The sequence below is a fragment of the Lathamus discolor genome, chromosome 1, assembly GCF_037157495.1.
Source record: "Lathamus discolor isolate bLatDis1 chromosome 1, bLatDis1.hap1, whole genome shotgun sequence".
Lineage (NCBI taxonomy): Eukaryota > Metazoa > Chordata > Aves > Psittaciformes > Psittacidae > Lathamus > Lathamus discolor.
This window is the reverse complement of record NC_088884.1, coordinates 68,357,711-68,375,654: the sequence shown is the minus strand read 5'-3', so window position 1 is coordinate 68,375,654 and position 17,944 is coordinate 68,357,711. Positions and strand designations below refer to the sequence as shown.

Sequence of the window (17,944 nt, the reverse complement as noted above, 5' to 3'; positions counted from 1 at the left end):
CTGACATCTCCCTCAGTGCCTTACTGACTGCCAATGCTGAAGGCACTGGCAGGGACACAAGAGCAAAGAGCTAGGCCATGACGGACTCTCCCCTCAGTGCTCTACAATCCCCAGGCTCAAACCCAGTCTCTGGGAAATGCTGGCTTTGCCTCCTTACCTCCACTTTCAATGAGAATGTCAAACAGGTCATCCATCTGCTGGCTGGAACAGCCGTTCTCCTGGGGAGAGCGAGTGCAGGGTTAGCTTCCTATTTACCAGGGGAGCTTCCACCTCCTGCAACACCCTCAGCTGCTGGCTCTCCTCCCTCACCCCGAGATGGGTCTAACAGTAGCTAACAAGAACCAGCACATGGAGGCACCACACCATAATCCTCTGTAGCTCCAGGCTGCTTCTGGATGGGAAGGTAAAGTCAGCATCTGCCGTACTACCATTCACCAGACAGTGAGTGGCTGGGGAGCTCTACCTATGGTTTAGGGTCTGCCCCAAACCCTTCAGAAGGAACTCAGCTAGGAAGCTGCAGTTGTGTCTCCATTCTCTGTCACTGGCCCAGATCAGGAATCTAAGCAGATTTACAACAGCAATGTTTCACCTGCTCTCCAAGGAAACCAAGGAGAAGAACTGCTCTGACCTGGGCCTTTGGCTGTTGTTTCATGGCCTCCTCATAGCCTGGTGGCTCTTTCATTGGGACCGAGGGAACAGAGAGAGGAGACGGAGAAGTTCCAAAAAGCGACGTGTGCTGTTGCTGCTCCAGGTCCATCTGGGATGGAGAAGGGGCAGCAGGAGAGCCAGGCTGTGATGAGGGCTGTTCAGAAAGAAGGCAGAGGGAGAGATCAGGGGAAAGACCACACCAACTCCTGCCTCACAGCTGCTTTGAGAGACTGTCATCCTTTCTCTTGGTGAGCGCTGCCGAGAGGTCTGCAATGCCCTGCTCTGCTCTGAGCAGCGTGGTTTCTTCTGTGTACTCTATGCACTATGGCTGCAGGGGTGGAAGACAGATTTCCCCTCCAACTCACAGCTGGAAATCTTTTGCTGACGTTTCTAACGCTAATGCAATGCCACAAACCGCCACGGGGCTGCTCCTGGATGGGGAAAGCCTCTCTGTCCAAGTGGGGAATTCCCAGAGAGAGAGGGCACTTCCCTTTTTGTGTTCAGCCTACTCTGCCCAATATATCCAGGACTCCTCTTTTACCCACCTCTTCCTGCAGTGCCTGCTTTGGGGACACAAGCCAGCTTCACTAGCAGCCAAGTTTCACAGCCTGATGGTGGGTGGAGGGCCCCAGAGCACTCAGCAGCACCAGGGACCTCCAAAGGAAACCCCGAGTGTTGCAGGAAGTGGTGCTCGTGACTCAGCTTTACCAGATGAATCAGCACACAACTGCCCATAAGTTAAAACAGGGATCAGGTCTTTGCCTCTACAGCAGCTATGTGTGATAGCACAGTGAAGCTTGCTCCCTGGAGCAGTGATCCCCAGGTATTAGATGAATGCCAGTTCCAACACTCATACGTGTTGATGCTCTTCCCCCTCCTGTTTTCCCTGGAAAGCTCATCATCTGTTCCGTGACCTGCAGGTAGAGGAGGAGTGACCACAGGCCCTGGCTGGTAGAGCTGCTCTGGGGTCTGCTCTCTTCCTGAGAGGGGCTGGAAGCTGGTGTGTGGAACGTGCTGGGAGGGTACCTTTTTCCACACACGCTCCTTTGCCAGAAGCACCAATTTTCAGGGACCGTTTGTGGAAACCACTGAGGAAGAAGGGCTGTTGGTTTGGAGATGCTGAGAAAGACAGTATGAATATGGTGTGAGATGGCTGCCCTAAGACCACCTGCAGACCTGGCTTCTGACCCTACAGGGAGGCAAAAGGATTAGGAAAGTGCCACTGATCACCTTTGCATCTCCTCAAAGGTCTCAAAGCAAACCAAGGCACTGGCCCTTTGCAAAGTGGATATTCCACTCTGACCACACTAGAAACTACTCCTGTCATAGAATGGTTTGGGTTGGAAAGGACCTTAAGATCATCTAGTTCCAACCCCTTGCCATGGGCAGGGACACCTCACAGTAGACCATGTCACCCAAGGCTCTGTCCAACCTAGCCTTGAACACTGCTAGGAATGGAGCATTCACCACTTCTCTGGACAACCTGTTCCAGTGCCTCACTACCCTCACAGTAAAACTTTGTCCTTATATACAATATAAACTTCTCCTGGTTTAGTTGTCATATTCTTTCCAAGATCTGACACAGAAGTGATCCTAACAAGCTCTAAAAACTCTTCATAATATTTCTGTATTTTGATTACATGTTAGAGACAGCTAAAAATCGGCTAGAAAGGGAGATGCATAACCATCCCCTGGAGAATGATAAAGCCAGAAGTGCTCTCTTTCCTGAACCAGCATTGCACTTCACAAAGAGATGATTAACAGATGTGCTCAAGGTACAGGAATGGAAACCGCAGCATGTTCATCAGTACCAGAGAGTAATAGGTCCCATCCTTTTACCCCCATCAGAGCTCAGATGCCACCTTCAGCAGCAGACATACTGCGCACACCACCCTCTAGGTAGCCACCTTTTCAGTTTAGTAGCCGTCCTTCAAGAAGCAGGAACACCACTGTGAACCAGTTCTGGCCTCTCACCATTTTTATCTGATAAACAATGCTTGTTTAAAACACCAGCTGGTATTCTGCCCAAATGTAAGACCAGAGGGCAGAAGCTAGGAAATTGTCATGGTTCAGCCCAAAGCTCTTTGCTGTAAAGCCTCCACAACTCTTCCAAGCACCCCCATGGACACTCAGTGCTCCTGAAACCTCATGTCTGAGGAGCAATCTCCCTTACAGCTAGTTCAGGAGGAGGAGGGGGAATGGAGAGGCTGTGCCAGACACCCTTTCTGCTGCCATGTTCAAACTCAAAACCAAACATCTCATGCAGCTGCAAGCTGTGGCAGAAGCTGCTGTGAGAGCTCACTTGCTGTGATGATGGTATCTGACCAGGATTGTGCACGTGTTCCCTTCCCAGCACTGCTACAAACCCTGGCAGCAGGCAAAGAAAAACAAGGAAGGAAAGGGAGCAAGGAGTGAGCTACCTTTCTGACAGACTGGTTTAGTCCTCTGGGCTGCTGCGGCTGCTTCTGCTGCTGCGTGGGCTGCTGAGGGGTGCTTGCAGGTAGCTGACACGGTGGTTGGCTGGAAGTTTTAGCGGGTGATGATTGTACTTTCTGGAAAGAAAAGGGTATCCATGAGAAGGGTATCCATTCCCCAGACACAACATGGAGCAAGGCTTGTGTTTCTCAAAGGATTTATAAAGTTTGTTTTTCCCCCACTCGCTATTCTTTAGGGAATTCAGTGATTCGTTCTGTTTCACCAAGCAGAGAAATCAGACTGGGATGGGATTCAGAGTCCCAAAAGAGGAGGTGGTACCAGTCTAAATCCCTGGGCTATCCATGACATCCCTCAAGGGCTAGCAGACCTGACACAGGACCTGGGCCCTTCTGAAGGAGTGGCTGGAGTTCAGGTGAGATACACCAGGGTATCAAGAGTGACACCGGATGCTGGTATTTAGACAGCTGCCTGCTACACAGCAAATGCTTCATGCCTGTCCCTGGTGGCAGACACTGCCACTTGCTCTGCAGAAGGTGCAAGAAATGTAGCAGCACAGAATGGAAATCATCTCTGCCATGAAAGATGCTGAGGGTTGACTTATGCCATAAAACCTAAGCATATTTATTCCTTCCTGGAAGAAACGCTCGGAACAATTCTGCTAAGTGCTGAGCTCATGCCAGCCAGGGAATAGTAGATCATCTCTGATGAAAGACTCTGTTAACACTGAAATACTGACATGCATTAAAACAAAGAGCAGTCAAAAAGCAAACAAACAGACTGCTCTCAGGGTCTGGTTTCAGCTTTCGGTAGATAAGGTAACCTATCTATCATTCTGACTACTCTCCCCAGTAAAGGACAAGAGGTGAAATACACTCTGCTTTTTTGACTACCACAGGCATAGTTGTTCTGCCACTAGTGAAATGTGGCAGCAAACCCTTGTCCTCCAAGCCTGAGATCCTGCCTGACAAAAGGCAGAAGAGTTTGTGTTTGGAAGAATGCTGAACAGCCTGTGATGCACACAGTCAGTCCTGCATCACTGTACACAGTTCATCACTGTCAAATTCCAGGCTTTCTGCTGAAGATCTGCTTACACTGCTTTGTTTTACAAAGCCATAATCTACCAGCCCTCGCAGTGGGCAACTCAGCCATTTTAGTATTTACTGCACTGAATTTCCACCATATTAAGTCACCCTGTGCTTGACTTAACTAGGATCAGGAAGAGGGAGAGACAAACCCAACTGCCTGCAGCAGGGATGTGATCTAACCCTTGCCCACCTGCAAGGTCGGACAGCTACTCCCTGCCTTCCCATGGGGCGAGAGGCCCTGCCTCTCGGCGCTCTGCTTGGTCACGGTGAGGACGATGTGGGTCCCTGTGGAGTCGGTGATGAGGGTGGGGGGCGGACTGCCCTTGATGAGGTCGCTCAGGGAGCTCCCTTGCTGGCCAAGGAAAAGCCGAGGGCTGTGGGACTGGCACGGTGGCTCTGCTTCCGCAGCTGGCACCTCCTGCTTCACCATCACAGCTTTCTTTGGCACTGGGCTTGGATTTGAAGTGTCCATTTGGCTAGCAGTTGGTGCAGGGCTGAATTGGTCTGTTTGGCCACAGGATTGCTTTGCAGACTGGCAACTCAGGAAACCGTTTTCACTCTTGACCTGAATGCCAAATGCTACTGGGGTGGAGGCAAGGGCTGCTCCTTCTCCTGCAGCCGCTGGGGCCGGTAGTGACTGCTGAGAGCGCTTCTCCTGCTCTAGCTGTAGTCTAAGCATCTCAACCAGCTGCTGCTTCTGCTTCAGCATGCGGGTGAGTTCCTCGATCTGCTTGTCCTTCTCCTGCAGCATCTGGTCTTTGTCCCTAACTTCTGCATCTTTGCTGTTACCAGTGCTGCACCGCTCCGACCTGGGTGCTGCATTTACACTGCAGGAGGCAGACTTGGAGCTTTCCTCCTTCACCAGGAACTGCACTGGAGATGCCTGCAAGGTGAGCTGGGTCAGGGGTGAGGTCACCATCTCTCCAAAGGTGTCTCCAGTGGCTGAGTTCTCATCCCCTGTGCTCATCTGCGAGCGCTCAGAAGGAGTTGGAGAAACAGGAGGAGTCGAGCCTGTGCTGCCAAACTTCATCACGCCACCACCAGTGACTGTGGCCACAACTACTTCTGCTGGTGCAATGCCAGTGGTGACCAGGGCTGGCCCTGTGCTCAGCCTGGCAGCTGGGAAGGCTACTACCACTTCAGCAGCTTTTGGGAGCACGGCTGCTGTGCTGGGCTTGGGAGTGGGGGTTGTTTGGCCGGCTGCACTGTTCTGCTCTTGGTAAGCTCTGAGACGCTCAATCAGGTCCGTCTTTGTGCCTGAGACAGGCAAGGCCCTCAACTTCAGCTCTTGCTTCAGCTCTGCTACCTGAATCAGGGAAAAAAAAGGGGGGAAACATTAAGAGAACATACACTCTATCCAGAACAACTCTTAACAGTTACCAGAGCCATGAGGCAAAGGACTAAACTGACCCTCCTGCAGGCCAACAAACCTGCACCACAGGTACAGACTGCAGGGTAGCGATACCAGCTTCTGTCACTAAATCCTGCCAGCCCACTTCAGCCCTGCCTGTTCAGTACTGCCCTCCGACGATGGCAAAAAAGGGGCTACGCAGCTTCACAGGAATTTACCTTCATCTCATCTAGGTTGGCAGGGAGAGGGCCAGGCTTGCCCACTGCAGCATTACTGTTTTGTCGCATCAGCCCACTAGAACCAGAGGATACTGAAGATGCGCTGCTGACTGTGGCAGAGAGACTGCGTACAGCAGGGACACTGGCACCACTCTGCTGCTCTCCTGGAGGCCTGCAGGGAAAGAAAAAACACAGGCATCAAAACCAAGCTACAAAAGCAACAAAGGCCCTAGTGTCAACAATCACATAGTTCAGAAACATCTGGGTCACTAGTGCCATCCTAGACATTAAACCACACCAATGCCTTTGACTATATCCATGACCCTTACTCTGGCAACCGACTCACTTCAGGCCCTTTTTGAGGCCTGCTGCAACCTAGCAAAATTTACATGTGTTACACCCAATCACCACACCTCACCCCAGAACACATTGCCTCTAATAACAGTACTGAAAAAGCAAGTGCTTCCTAAGAGAGAGCTGCCATTTAGGACCCATACTTTGGTGGGGCTGGCAGGATGGTCTGATAGTTGTAGTGCTGCTGCTGCTGGTTGAGGATCTGAAGCTGGAGAAAGAGCTGCTGCTGCTGCAGTATTTTGGCATAGGATGAATCCATGGGAGGAGCTCCCTTGTCCTGCTTTTGGTCCGGGGGAATATACTGATGATATTTAAGCTTCTTGACTTTTGGCTTCAACTCCTTGGCTTTTTTACTGCGCTGAGACTTCTCACTAGCAGACTTGGGCTGGCTTTGCTATTTAGAAAAAAAGGAGGAAGCAAGTAAGAATGGAAACACTGAAATAATATAACACCCCATGTAAACCAGAACATACACTGGAATTTTCATTTCAAAATTCTCCAGATTTGACCTCAGCGTCTTTCCTCGCCTCTCTAACTTAGGCAACAGTATGGTCACAGCACCTGCAGCAGCTTACACTGCACCATAATGCAGGTCACCTTTTCCAGCACACCAGATCACTTGCTCATCCAGTGCAGACTCACTCAGATACTCGTGATTGTTTCAAAACATTCTGCATTCAGGACCCATTTTACAGAATGTTAAATACGTTACAACCAGTGTCAGAGGAAGATGCTCACAAGAAATCAGCTCTCCCTCCTTTGCATCTGTCAACACAGTATTTCCAGCTCCAAACCTTCTTCACAGTAACCATCTTATCTTCCTTCAGACTACAATTATGAAGAAATCAGCCAAAACAGTACCTTAATGAGTGTTGGTGGGGGCTTGGCAGCAGTAAGAGCTGCCCCATTGGTAAGACTAGGGGGCAGAAGAGGCGGAGGTGGCAGAGGTGGGGGTGGCTGTTCAGGTAGGAAAAGTGTTTCACTGGAGTCTGCGTTGATCTGCAATTGGGATGTACCCTGCAGACACAGAAGAAGGCATGATGAATACACATACAAGGAAGAAAACAGTTTAAAGAGAGTGCAGGAAATGTCCACTTACAGGGAAGCAGCACAGGTTTCAAGTCATTAATCTGACTCCTTTAACTCACTGCTCCAGTTATCCCTGAGAAGCAGCACATCTTCTCAGGGGAGAAAATGAATCAAAATCCCACACTTGTACCTCCCAGATTTGCCCACCAGAATCAGTCACACACAGGCTGTATCACCGAGTGATGGCTGCTGCCCCTCCCCACACGGCACTACTATGGGGGCTTCTGAATAACCAGAGGACTTCACCAATGCTACACAGAGCAAAGACCCCTTGTGAAATCTCACAGACTACACCTTTTAAGGATCCTTTGGTCCCACTTTTTAGGATCCTCTGCCAGAAATCAGCAGTAGCTGTGAAGCTCCAGGGCACTGCAGGAAGCCACCACATTCTCACCTGAGCTAGTGATGTGCCAGTGGTGCTAGGGAGAGGCTCACAAATCCGGGAGTCCATTGGTGATGGGACAGACCCCTGGGACTCATGGCTGGCTGGCTGTTCTGGGGAGAGGGCATCACTGCTGTCCTCATCAAAGGAGGAATTGTCTGCAACCTTTGGGTAGTTCACCTGTCCAACTAAAAACACAAACATCAACTGTGGTCTTTGAAGTGGAATAAGGAATTATTTCACTTGACACTAGATGTTTAATAAAGATTAATGAAGACATGGAGAGAGATGTGTCTGAGCTGTGCTTAAAGCGCCAACTAAAAATGACAGAACACAGCCCAAACTGAATCAGTTGTGTTTACATTCGTCTCCACTATCAGGAGAATAAAATGGTGCAGACTGGGGTGAATCACTTCCCTTGCTTCTTAGCCAGACAAGCTCAGGACAAGTGCTACTTAACTCTGCCCAAACCCACTCCTGTGGCATGGACACCAAAGAACATTAGACACTGTAAGGCTGAGTCATGATTTCTTTGATATTCATCCTGTGTGGTGGAAGGCAGAATGCCTCTTTAAGACAAAATCCCAAACTGTCCTCTAATCTTCCCAGCAAAGCAACAAAGGCTATGGATTAAGTGATAGCCCTGACAGCTGTTAAGATTTCTGTCTATCTACACGCCCAGTAGACAAATTCATGTGAGTGTACATTTGTGGTTTTTAGATTACATTATCTCAAATTAATTCTGGTAAGCATGAAAATACTATCATTTGCACCTAACGCAGAAGCAACAGAAATCCAGAGAAATGTTCTTTGCTCAGTCAGAAGGAAGCCACATCTCTAATGTTCCAATTTAGAAGCTCATTCTTTCTCTTCCTCGACCACTTCTTGTGCAATGGTGAAGTCAGGCTCTCCCACAATACTGTGCTTTTCCTTTTCCATGGAAAGTATTCCATCTTGCTCACAGTTGTGTTCCATTTGTCTTTAAAGTAGCTGTGCATATTTAAGGGGATGAATAACCACAGACACACACAGACTGCTCAGTCTGGGAAGACGGAAAAGAGCACTGCTGAGGCAGTGGGAAGGCTACTCCTCAGCATTCCTTTCTGCCCTTGGAATGGCACTGGCATGATTTACATCTGTTCTGGTTTATTTTTAAAGGGGTTGAATCCTCTGAAGTTTTTAAGTTCACAGACAGCTTTTGTTTCACCACACCTGTTTATATTCTGTCTCCTCTCCCTGATCTGAGTAAGTCAGTAGGTTCTCCCTGACCAAGGTTGCTGACATGTCAGACTGAGAGAAGGATCTCTAATGAGAGAATCTATGGAATGCAATCTTCAACAGTCTTTCAAGTCTTTAGGGTATGCAATTGCTTTCACATTATTCTGGGACATCCATACTCCCTATAATTTAATCTCTTCATAGCACCATCTGGCTGGAGGGAGTTCTGTTTTTCAGAATCCTTGGGGCTGAAAGCTTGTGATTCTGAGACAGGAAAACAAGACCAACCAAGGGGCTGCACTTTCTTAGACAGGCAAAAGGACTGATAGGAAATCACAGCTGCTGTGGGAAATGCCCTCAACACAGATCCTCCTCAGGCCTTACCAATAATGGCTTCCTTCAGGCTTGATTCCACAGGTAAGATGTTCTTCTCCACCAGCTCCATGGGACCTGGCCTCTGTGCTATCTTCTCATTGAGATCATCTGCCAGTCTGGCTCTCTTTAGCTTCAGCTGCTTAGCCTGCAAGGAGGGTTCAGCTGAGGTCTCTGTTTGGGGGAAAGTAAATAAAATGGTATCAATTCAGCAATGGTCAACCTATTACACTTCAGCAGTATTTTACTTCTATGGAGAAAGGTTACTGTAGATAACAGTAGGTAACTACAGAAAAATAGTTGCAGATAACGACAACTATGCACTATAAAGATACAATCATTATTATGTGCATTTAAGTTATAAATATTACTATAGTAGCCCTTGTGACTCTAGCATAGGACAAATTCATTGTTCTCAAACTGATGTAACTCAATTCCGGTCCAAAGATGTGGTACTCAGCAGCAGCACAGTACCCCCTTTCTGAAACTGAGGTGCTTATTACTAATTTCATCAATTCTGTCTTACTCCTTCTTGGATATTTTGTAGTGCCTTCCCTTAACAGAAGAGCAATCCATGGTCATTCTCTTGCATTGTTGCTCAGCTACACAAAACTGCACAAGTTGAGTTCACATAACAGATTCTTCTAAGAATCTCCATGCAAGCAGAGTTGAATCCCGCCCAAGAAATCATGCAACAGGCATGATCTTCAGCCTGCTCTCAACTGAAAGAAAGACTTGGGGACCAGAGGCAAAATAGAAAGCTGATAAATAAGTAATTACGATAAAGTTTATTGTTCATGTTTTCCTGTTTAGCACATGGCATACCTTCCAGAATGTGCATCCTAACCAGCTCTGATCTCTCTGGACGGGACCGGATTTTCCGTTTCAGATAGTCCTCTGTCTGCAGCAAAGACAGACAAGCAAGAACCAATTTCAGGAGTGAGCTAATCTTGGACAGCACAAAGAAGAGAAAAAAGCATCTTTAGTTGTTGCTAAGATCTAAACAAACACAGAACAGAGAAGGGGCATATCTTCTGATTCAGAGCACCCAGAGAATGAGCTTATTCTAAAGATGACCTTCTACTGTAATCGCCTCAGTCAAACTGTGCACTGCTGGCCTGCAGAACAGAAACTGTAAAGGACTTCCTCAAGAGCTAAAGCTCTCTTTTCCCCTTTTATGCAACACCACTAATTTGTCAGGGTGAAATTCAAGACATTTCTTTTTACATTAAAGATAAATGCACTGGTTCCACTGCTCACAGCAAATACTTTCATATACTGGTGACTGGCTTGTGGTTTGGGCATACTTTTTTATTTGTTTAAAGATACGTTAGTTGTTAACTTAAAGACCCTATTCAGTCCCTTGGCAGGCAGCATCTAAATGCTACAACAACACTCATTTAATTTACAGAGCTGCTTTTAGCTGTCTTTGGAGAACATGCTACAGAGCAATGCTCCTGATTACCCTGCCTGGGCTGAGCACACTACCCTTTACGGAGCCCAGGAATGGGAATCTGGGAGCAGTGGGTAACTGACTGGTAAGTACTGACCATCAGGATAGGCCTTCAGAGAAAATAAATATTAACGTTAATCAGAAAACTGCACCATACTTGCTCAATTGTCCCCACCAAAATATTAACTTAATAAGAAGGTTTTAGAAAAAAAAGAGAAAGAAGAAGGAAAAGCCTTTGGGACACTGGTCTTAACACAAAGTCCTCTGTTCCAATCCTTCCACTGTTTAAAGTGTTAACGCTCCTTTACAGATCTTAAATAACAGCTGTAATTTATTAACTTATGTTGCTTTCACTTTTGAAACAAAATTTAGCCCAGCAGTCATAACAGGTTTTGTTCCTCTGCAGGCTAATCAGAAAAATAAAACTATCCCCAGAGGCTTTTTGAGGAACAGAAATCATCAAGAAACCCCCCAGTTAGCAAAGGTACCACATGAAGTGTGACGCCTGGCTTCCTCTTTCCATACAGCCAGAAGTCTGTGTAATTATTTTTGGGGCGGGGGGATCCTCTCCATTAAATTTTCCATGTCTGATGGCCTAGATAAACAAGTGCATGTGCAGGTAACAGAGAAAATATAGAGTTTACTCAAAGGTGGAACTGAGTTACACATGATAGGAGCATATAAGGGCAAAACCAGACATCATAAAAATAAAAATGTAAAGTATATGGACAGTGGGGAAGAAGAATATCAGTGACTTCGAGAAATAAGACTCCAGGGGAAATCCAGGCATCGTATTCAATGGTTTTCAGGAACAACTGAGGGTTAATCACCACTACATACAAGCTAAAGAACATCTCATCCAATAGGTCTCTGACTACATAGTGCTGTACCACATCCAAAACATGAATGATTCCCTTCTGCATCTCATTTATAGCTACAGGATGCCCAAAATACTACTCTTGACCTCCCCAAAACATTAAAGACAATACTGGATCTTACCCTGGCCCGCTCCAAACTCCTTCTTTGTTCATGAAATGCAGCTGGACTTTTCAGAGCTGTTGAGAGGAAAACATTTAGAGAATTAGTGAGAATGACAGAATTGCACATCCTTTCGGGCCAACTAAGTTAAAAACACCACAGCAACTGCCTCCTGCATCTTTCAACACACTGGACCAGGTCTCCAGCTGGTATAAAGCAGTGTCAATTAGCATACTCCATTTGACAGCACAGGAGCTACAGGAACTGACTTGGAATTTATGTGGGCTGCTGAAGAGACTAACATGTGTACACTTCTAGTAGAACTAACCACTGTTGACAAAGTTGGGTCCAAGAACCTGAGTCAGAAACAGTACCCCAACAAATGCCTTTAAAAGCCTCAACACAGAGTAAGATTATCAGGACCCTTAAGTAAGGGAATGGCATTGAAACATTGAAGAAATACATGAAATGATTAGAAGGATGGGGGACAATCCTAATGAACTGCTAATTCTCTTTACTACCTTTAAATGTCAAAGGAAGCTGCAAGTCTTCCCTTAATCTGCACCTGTGTTTTGTGTACATGCAAGGGCTGGTTTCAAATTCTACAGGTCCACAGGACATATATATTGCTCCATGTCAGAGGAACTATAGTGAGAACAGGAACACTTAGACAGGAAAGTACATCTGTTTGTTGACAGAAAACCAAGACGTGAGGAATTAACAGCAGCTCTCCATATAACAGACCTCCTCACCCCCTCAGACTCAGTATAAAACCAGAGCCAAAATGGATCATGTTTTAAGAAACTGATCCTCTGCTGTCCAGGACCGTACTAACCCTGGAGGAATCTCTCACTCTACCTCTCTGCTCTTCTGGAGCACATGAAGCTCACGTCCCACAGTAAAAGAGGAGAAACAGGGTGACCATGGTGTCACTAGCTCCTCATGGTCTTTCCGAATCCACAAGTAGCTTGCTTTTTAAAATGGTCACATTGTGGTTTGCATTCAGAGCTAGCTGCAGGGAACATAGTAACTTCTTTTCATATTTCTGAAATACTCACTCAACTCATTCAACTGCCGTGTGAAGTTTCTAAATTACCATCAAGTTAAAACAGCTAAATTAAAAAACTTCATCTTTAAAGATCAACTGCAAGTCTTACGAAGACAGAAATCTAAACTTGTACAGACAGTAACTCCAAAGTATTGCATCTAAGCCTTATGAAACAGTCTACAAATTATTTTTCACTTAAGACCAATGATTAAATACTTCTCAAGTGTAACTTCATAATGAAATCTCAAAAGACTATAAAAAAAGAAGCCCTTGCATAAATGCAATGTATGAAACTATTTCTAATGCACATGTAGACTCCTAAACTCTTTCCTAGAGAATAAAATGGAGTAGTCAAAGACAACACACACGTTCTATCCTTCTAAGTTCTAATGGGGTAAAAAGTAGAATTTAGCCCATACGCCAGGAATTTTAAACACATCAGGGCATCATAGAAGGGATTCAGACTACAGAAATGAAGAATAATCTGTAGAATAGAATAACAATAATTGAAAACTAACCATAGTGAGTACACAGACCCCTACAATGATGGGGTAAATAGTTCCTGTTCAGATTAAAGACAGTTTTGTACAATATGGTTACGGACAGAAATCACCAGGTAAAGTTATGCAAGCTGTGAAATGGGAGTGCACTGACTGCACTTTGGGATAAACCAAAGTAAGGGTAGAGATACGGTTTTGCAATAACTGTAAATACAATACAAAAACCTTCACTGGCTGGCTGAGACATCAGCTTCTGGGCAGCCTTACCATCATACTTCGATGAAGAGCAAAAAAATAATACTGGGAAATATTCTTTTCAAGCGGCATGACCTGCTTCTGAATATGCATGTGCTTGAACACACATTTCTTTCATTGTATGCATATCATAGAAAAGTGAAATCAAAGTTCGGTTACACTTGGGCAAAGATACCATGCAATATATAAATTGGTATAAAAATCTACACTGGAAGGAAGTGAAGCAGGCCTCATCTTGAGTCTTCAAAAGCTCTCTACCACCAGAATGTGCAGACATGGCAGTAATTCTTTACTCTCCCTTTCCTGCTTACCTATTCCGTCAGTTAAGAGGCAGCAATGAACTTTAAGTGACATTTCCCTGACCGCAGCAAATGGTCAAGAAAATCACTGCAGGAGCTCAGCCAATGTGACAGGTAGTCCAGGAAAATTCTTGCATACAGAAGAGCAAAGCAAGAAGAAAAGAATCCCTGAGCAATAAAAAACAAACAAAAAAGAAAAACCCTCCTTCCAAACACATACACATTTAATAGTAAGTAATGTAAAACTGCCATGGCAAGAATCTTGTAAAGAACAATTTCAGTCTCTCATGACGAGTCCTCTGGAAACAAACACTGGGTTGTAGCTATCTGGGCTGGCAACATGACAGAAGACTTCATATTCGACCTCTGAAAATGTCAAGAGGGCACAAATCCTTTGCTGCTTCCCTCAGCAGTCTAGGATGGGGCTGACATGTTAGAAGAGTGCCTATTGTAGACCATTATCCTGCAGAAGTTAACTAAGCCTTGCACATTTTTGGGGCTTTGAAATGACTACATAGCCCAGAGCTGTGGAACAAGCAATTCTGTTAACTGCATTATAGTAAATTGAAAAGAAAATAAAGATCCTATGAAGAAATCTCAAGCAGTAAGGCTCTAGGTAAACTCTACCGGAGACCCACAGTGCAAATATGCCCTTTCTCCAGCTCCTTCCATTGGCCTTCCCAGCTACTTGGCACTGATCCCTGCAAAACTGTCCCTACCCCTGTACCCTTCTGGCTTGCTCAACCCAAGTGCTGTTCAAAATGACCCATATTGACAAAGCTCTACTGTTCCCAGCTATAACAGCTCTTCTGGCTCATTCTAATGGTGTATGCAAATGAGCGGCTTAGCTGGTGGAGCAGAAGCAGCAGCAACCAGGTAGGAAAGGGGCAGCTTTTCTACCACTGACAGAATTTGTGTCCACAGAATTTGGTACCTAAAGCAGCAGATACAACCAGCTATAACCATCACATCAGGATGAAGGAACTCCAATCACCTAATGCCTTTGACCTCTCAGGCTGGATAAAATATCCTGAACTATTCCTTACAGTATTTCGTCCAACCTGGTCTTGAAGACTTCCCATGAAAAAAATGTGATATTGCAAAGAAATTATCCCAGTGCACAGATGTCTTTACTATGTAAAAACCTTCCTGAAGCATTGTACTAGCCACTAGGAAGAAAAAGCTCTATCCCAGCTGAAACCAGGACACTGTCTAACTTACGTTTCCCTTCTTATAATTTATACTCATTATTCCCTGCCTTACCTGCAATTATTACAGAGGACAATTTATTCTCTTCCTGTTTGTGCCTATCCCTATATATTTTAAAATTTTGGTTTTCCTACAGTCTTCTGTTATATTAAATGACTGAGGCCAGTTGCTTCAACCTTCCCTTACAGATAACATTTCCCAGACCTTTGCTTGTTTACTTATTTTTGGACTCCTTCCATTTGTTTTCCATTTTTCTTGAAGTACAGTGTCAAAAATTTGGTACGTACTTCAACCTAGGCTTTATCAGCTTTTATAAAAGTACATGATTATTAAATAACACTTCTCAGTCATATGATCCAGCCAGTTTGTCTTTTTTGTGTAAATAAAGTGCATTAGCATGTTCACTTGTGCTTGGCTCACAAACCATGAAAGATCTCCAATCCTCCTCTGCAGAGCTGCTATCTAGCCAGCCATCTTCCATCTTCAATTAATACTATGGACTAGACATACCAAAATGCAGAACTCTGCATTATTTCTTTGGTCTTGCCCTGTACTTCCCAGCTTCTCCAAATACTGTGAGTCCCAAACCTGTCCTCTTCACAAGCTCTTAACTCGCAAGTTTAATAAATATGCACAGTTCTCTTGTTTAAATCAAATTATTGAAAATACTTAATAGTATCAGACACTGACCTTCTCTATCCCCACACCACCCAAAAGCCCTACTCAAGACATCCTTCCAGTCTATCATCAAGCCTTTATTTCAATGCCATTCTCTCACCAGGTACAAGCACAGCTTCAAGTCATCCCATCTTGCTTACAAAACCATCAAGTAAGCCTCTGTTAAGCAACCTACTGAACCCAAGAAGTGCAGAAAGATGTTTAACACCCTGACTTCCTGGGGAGGCAGTTCAACAAATATTTAGTCTGGTTGTAGGTAAATAATGAGCTCTTTATCCCCCTCCCCCATGTCCCAGCATTTCTGCCTTGCTACTGATGCTCCAGTTGTACTCATACTGCACAAGAAGCTATACAAGGGAACTGTCACCATGAAGTATCTCCAGCATTTCCCCATGGTACTTGCCCCTTTAGTTAACTTGATTCAGCTTTGCCAGCAAAACTTTGGGTGAGCCCTTGAGGAGAACAGAGTGCTGCCAGAGAAAAAACAAACTTGCCAAACTACAACAGTAGTCTTAGCTGTTGAGAGTTTTTGTTTTCCGCTGTATGCAGAAAACAATTCGTTCACATTTCTCTTCTACTGAGATATTGGAGAATGAAGAAGTAAATTCTGCAATGTCCAGTTTCAGTTAGGTGCACCTTTTGCCTGCCTTTCTGATTTTGTTTCTACACAGTATGTGCACGGTATTTTCATTATCAGTGAACTGTGGTTATACTTTCTGCCCTTGTTGCTGTACCTAGGCCTGGGACAAAGCATGTTAGCCCTCAGTTATGCTGACAAAACCTTCTGTGAACTCAGATCACAGTTGTTTTGAAAGAGTTATTTTAACTTGTATTGGTACACTGGTTTACAGCATGGTTCCACAAATAATAGTGTCAGCAAAGCTGAGCACAACTGCCCTGCTAAAGTCAGAAACAAGAGGCTGGATTTAAGGGCAGTGCTGCAGCAGGAGTCCCCACGTTGCTGAACCATGGCTCCTGTGTCTTCAGATTGCCCCATCCACCTTACGAAAACAGCCTGCTGTTACAAATGGCTGAACAAGCACTAAAATGGCATAGTGATACAAGGGATGACAGCATCATCAACAGAGTTTGGGATAGCACAGGCCAGAAGGTGCCCTTCACTGAGTTGTACATACTTTTGCCCCACTTGGACAACCATCTGGCAATCTGCAGTATTTACCGTTAGGGGGATGAGCTTTACCCCTCACCTTTAGATGACTGACAGCAGGATGCAATTTTCCTGCCACAGATGGGCTGGCTATCGAGGATCTCATGAAATTTCTACCGCATACATCCTATTTTTTTCATATCTCTGATGCTTGTGGGCCATTTTGATGCTTCATCACCAGAATTCCTGAAGCATTAGTATCTTTGTGGTCACACCCTTAGATACCATGAGAAATCTCCCTGGAGATCAATGATGCAACTGTTTTGTGCCTCCACCCTGCTTCAAAAATGCTTGCAGCTATACACTGCAACTACTGTCCTTCCATCTAATCCCCAAAAGCTACACAGCGGCACACAGGACCGTCTACAATCATGCACACCTTTCCATGCAAAGCACAGAGATAGTTGCTACTCTTCACTTCAAAGCAATGTATTAATCCCTATAAAACAGGGCTCAAAACTGCAATGCATGAGTTCACTGTTCTACAGTCCAAGCCACGTTCTGAAGATGGCAATGTGTGAAGGAAAGAAAATACTGCTGCAAAGCTCCAGACTGGTGCTGTTATAAACAGACTGAATCAATGCCCAGGAATCAACCCCAAATCTCCGGCTTAACAGCAGAGGCAAAAAAACAGGCAAAATGGGTCAGACATTTCTGTTCAGGGTTACCCTACAATGTACAAAAGCAAATTTTAGCCTTGTAAAGCTTTCAAAGATATTCATATATAGATCTTCAAGTTCCCGTTACCTAGTGTGAGAAATAAGTAGAATCAGAACCGAATTCAGTCACTCTAAGAGCGAAACACAGCAAGGGAAGGGGACTGATTAAACTGCTAAGAAAAAGAGGTCAAAATGTCTGTCTGTAGTCCCTGCATTTACTTATGCAGCTGGCAGAAGACACCAAGGTTTGCAAGGAACCAAATAAAGGGAAGAAAAGAGGCAAAAGGATCTTCACAGGTCATCATAGCTCAACTGTCTAGTTTAGGAGAAGCTGCAAAACTTTCTGCAATGGGTAAGATCATTATTGTAGGCTACCAGACATGCAGGCTGACAGAGGAGAGACAGCACATGAGCCATTCTTGGCCATATTATCTACCTCATCATAGACATCAAGGTGACATTTGAACTGCAAATCAGTTGGTCAGATAACATGCGGTATTTGTAGAAAGGCTGCCACTAAATTTTAAATACTGAGTCAAGCATT

At 45.2% G+C, this 17,944-nt stretch overlaps 1 protein-coding gene across 6 annotated transcripts in view; it reads right to left on the bottom strand.

Annotated features, from left to right (window-relative positions):
• Nucleotides 1-17,944, bottom strand: part of MRTFA (myocardin related transcription factor A) — an 80,428-nt gene that overhangs the window by 4,004 nt on the left and 58,480 nt on the right. For 5 of the 6 annotated variants that reach the window (XM_065677599.1, XM_065677574.1, XM_065677555.1 and 2 more), the window contains 11 exons: nt 11,606-11,661; nt 9,979-10,054; nt 9,166-9,327; nt 7,576-7,751; nt 6,954-7,109; nt 6,236-6,486; nt 5,739-5,910; nt 4,360-5,475; nt 3,069-3,200; nt 629-802; nt 158-218 (listed from right to left, as the gene is read on the bottom strand). In XM_065677599.1, coding sequence (XP_065533671.1) covers nt 158-218; nt 629-802; nt 3,069-3,200; nt 4,360-5,475; nt 5,739-5,910; nt 6,236-6,486; nt 6,954-7,109; nt 7,576-7,751; nt 9,166-9,327; nt 9,979-10,054; nt 11,606-11,661 — 2,532 coding nt within the window. The remainder of the gene's footprint in view (nt 1-157; nt 219-628; nt 803-3,068; nt 3,201-4,359; nt 5,476-5,738; nt 5,911-6,235; nt 6,487-6,953; nt 7,110-7,575; nt 7,752-9,165; nt 9,328-9,978; nt 10,055-11,605; nt 11,662-17,944) is intronic. The other variant, XM_065677564.1, reaches the window with a different exon arrangement.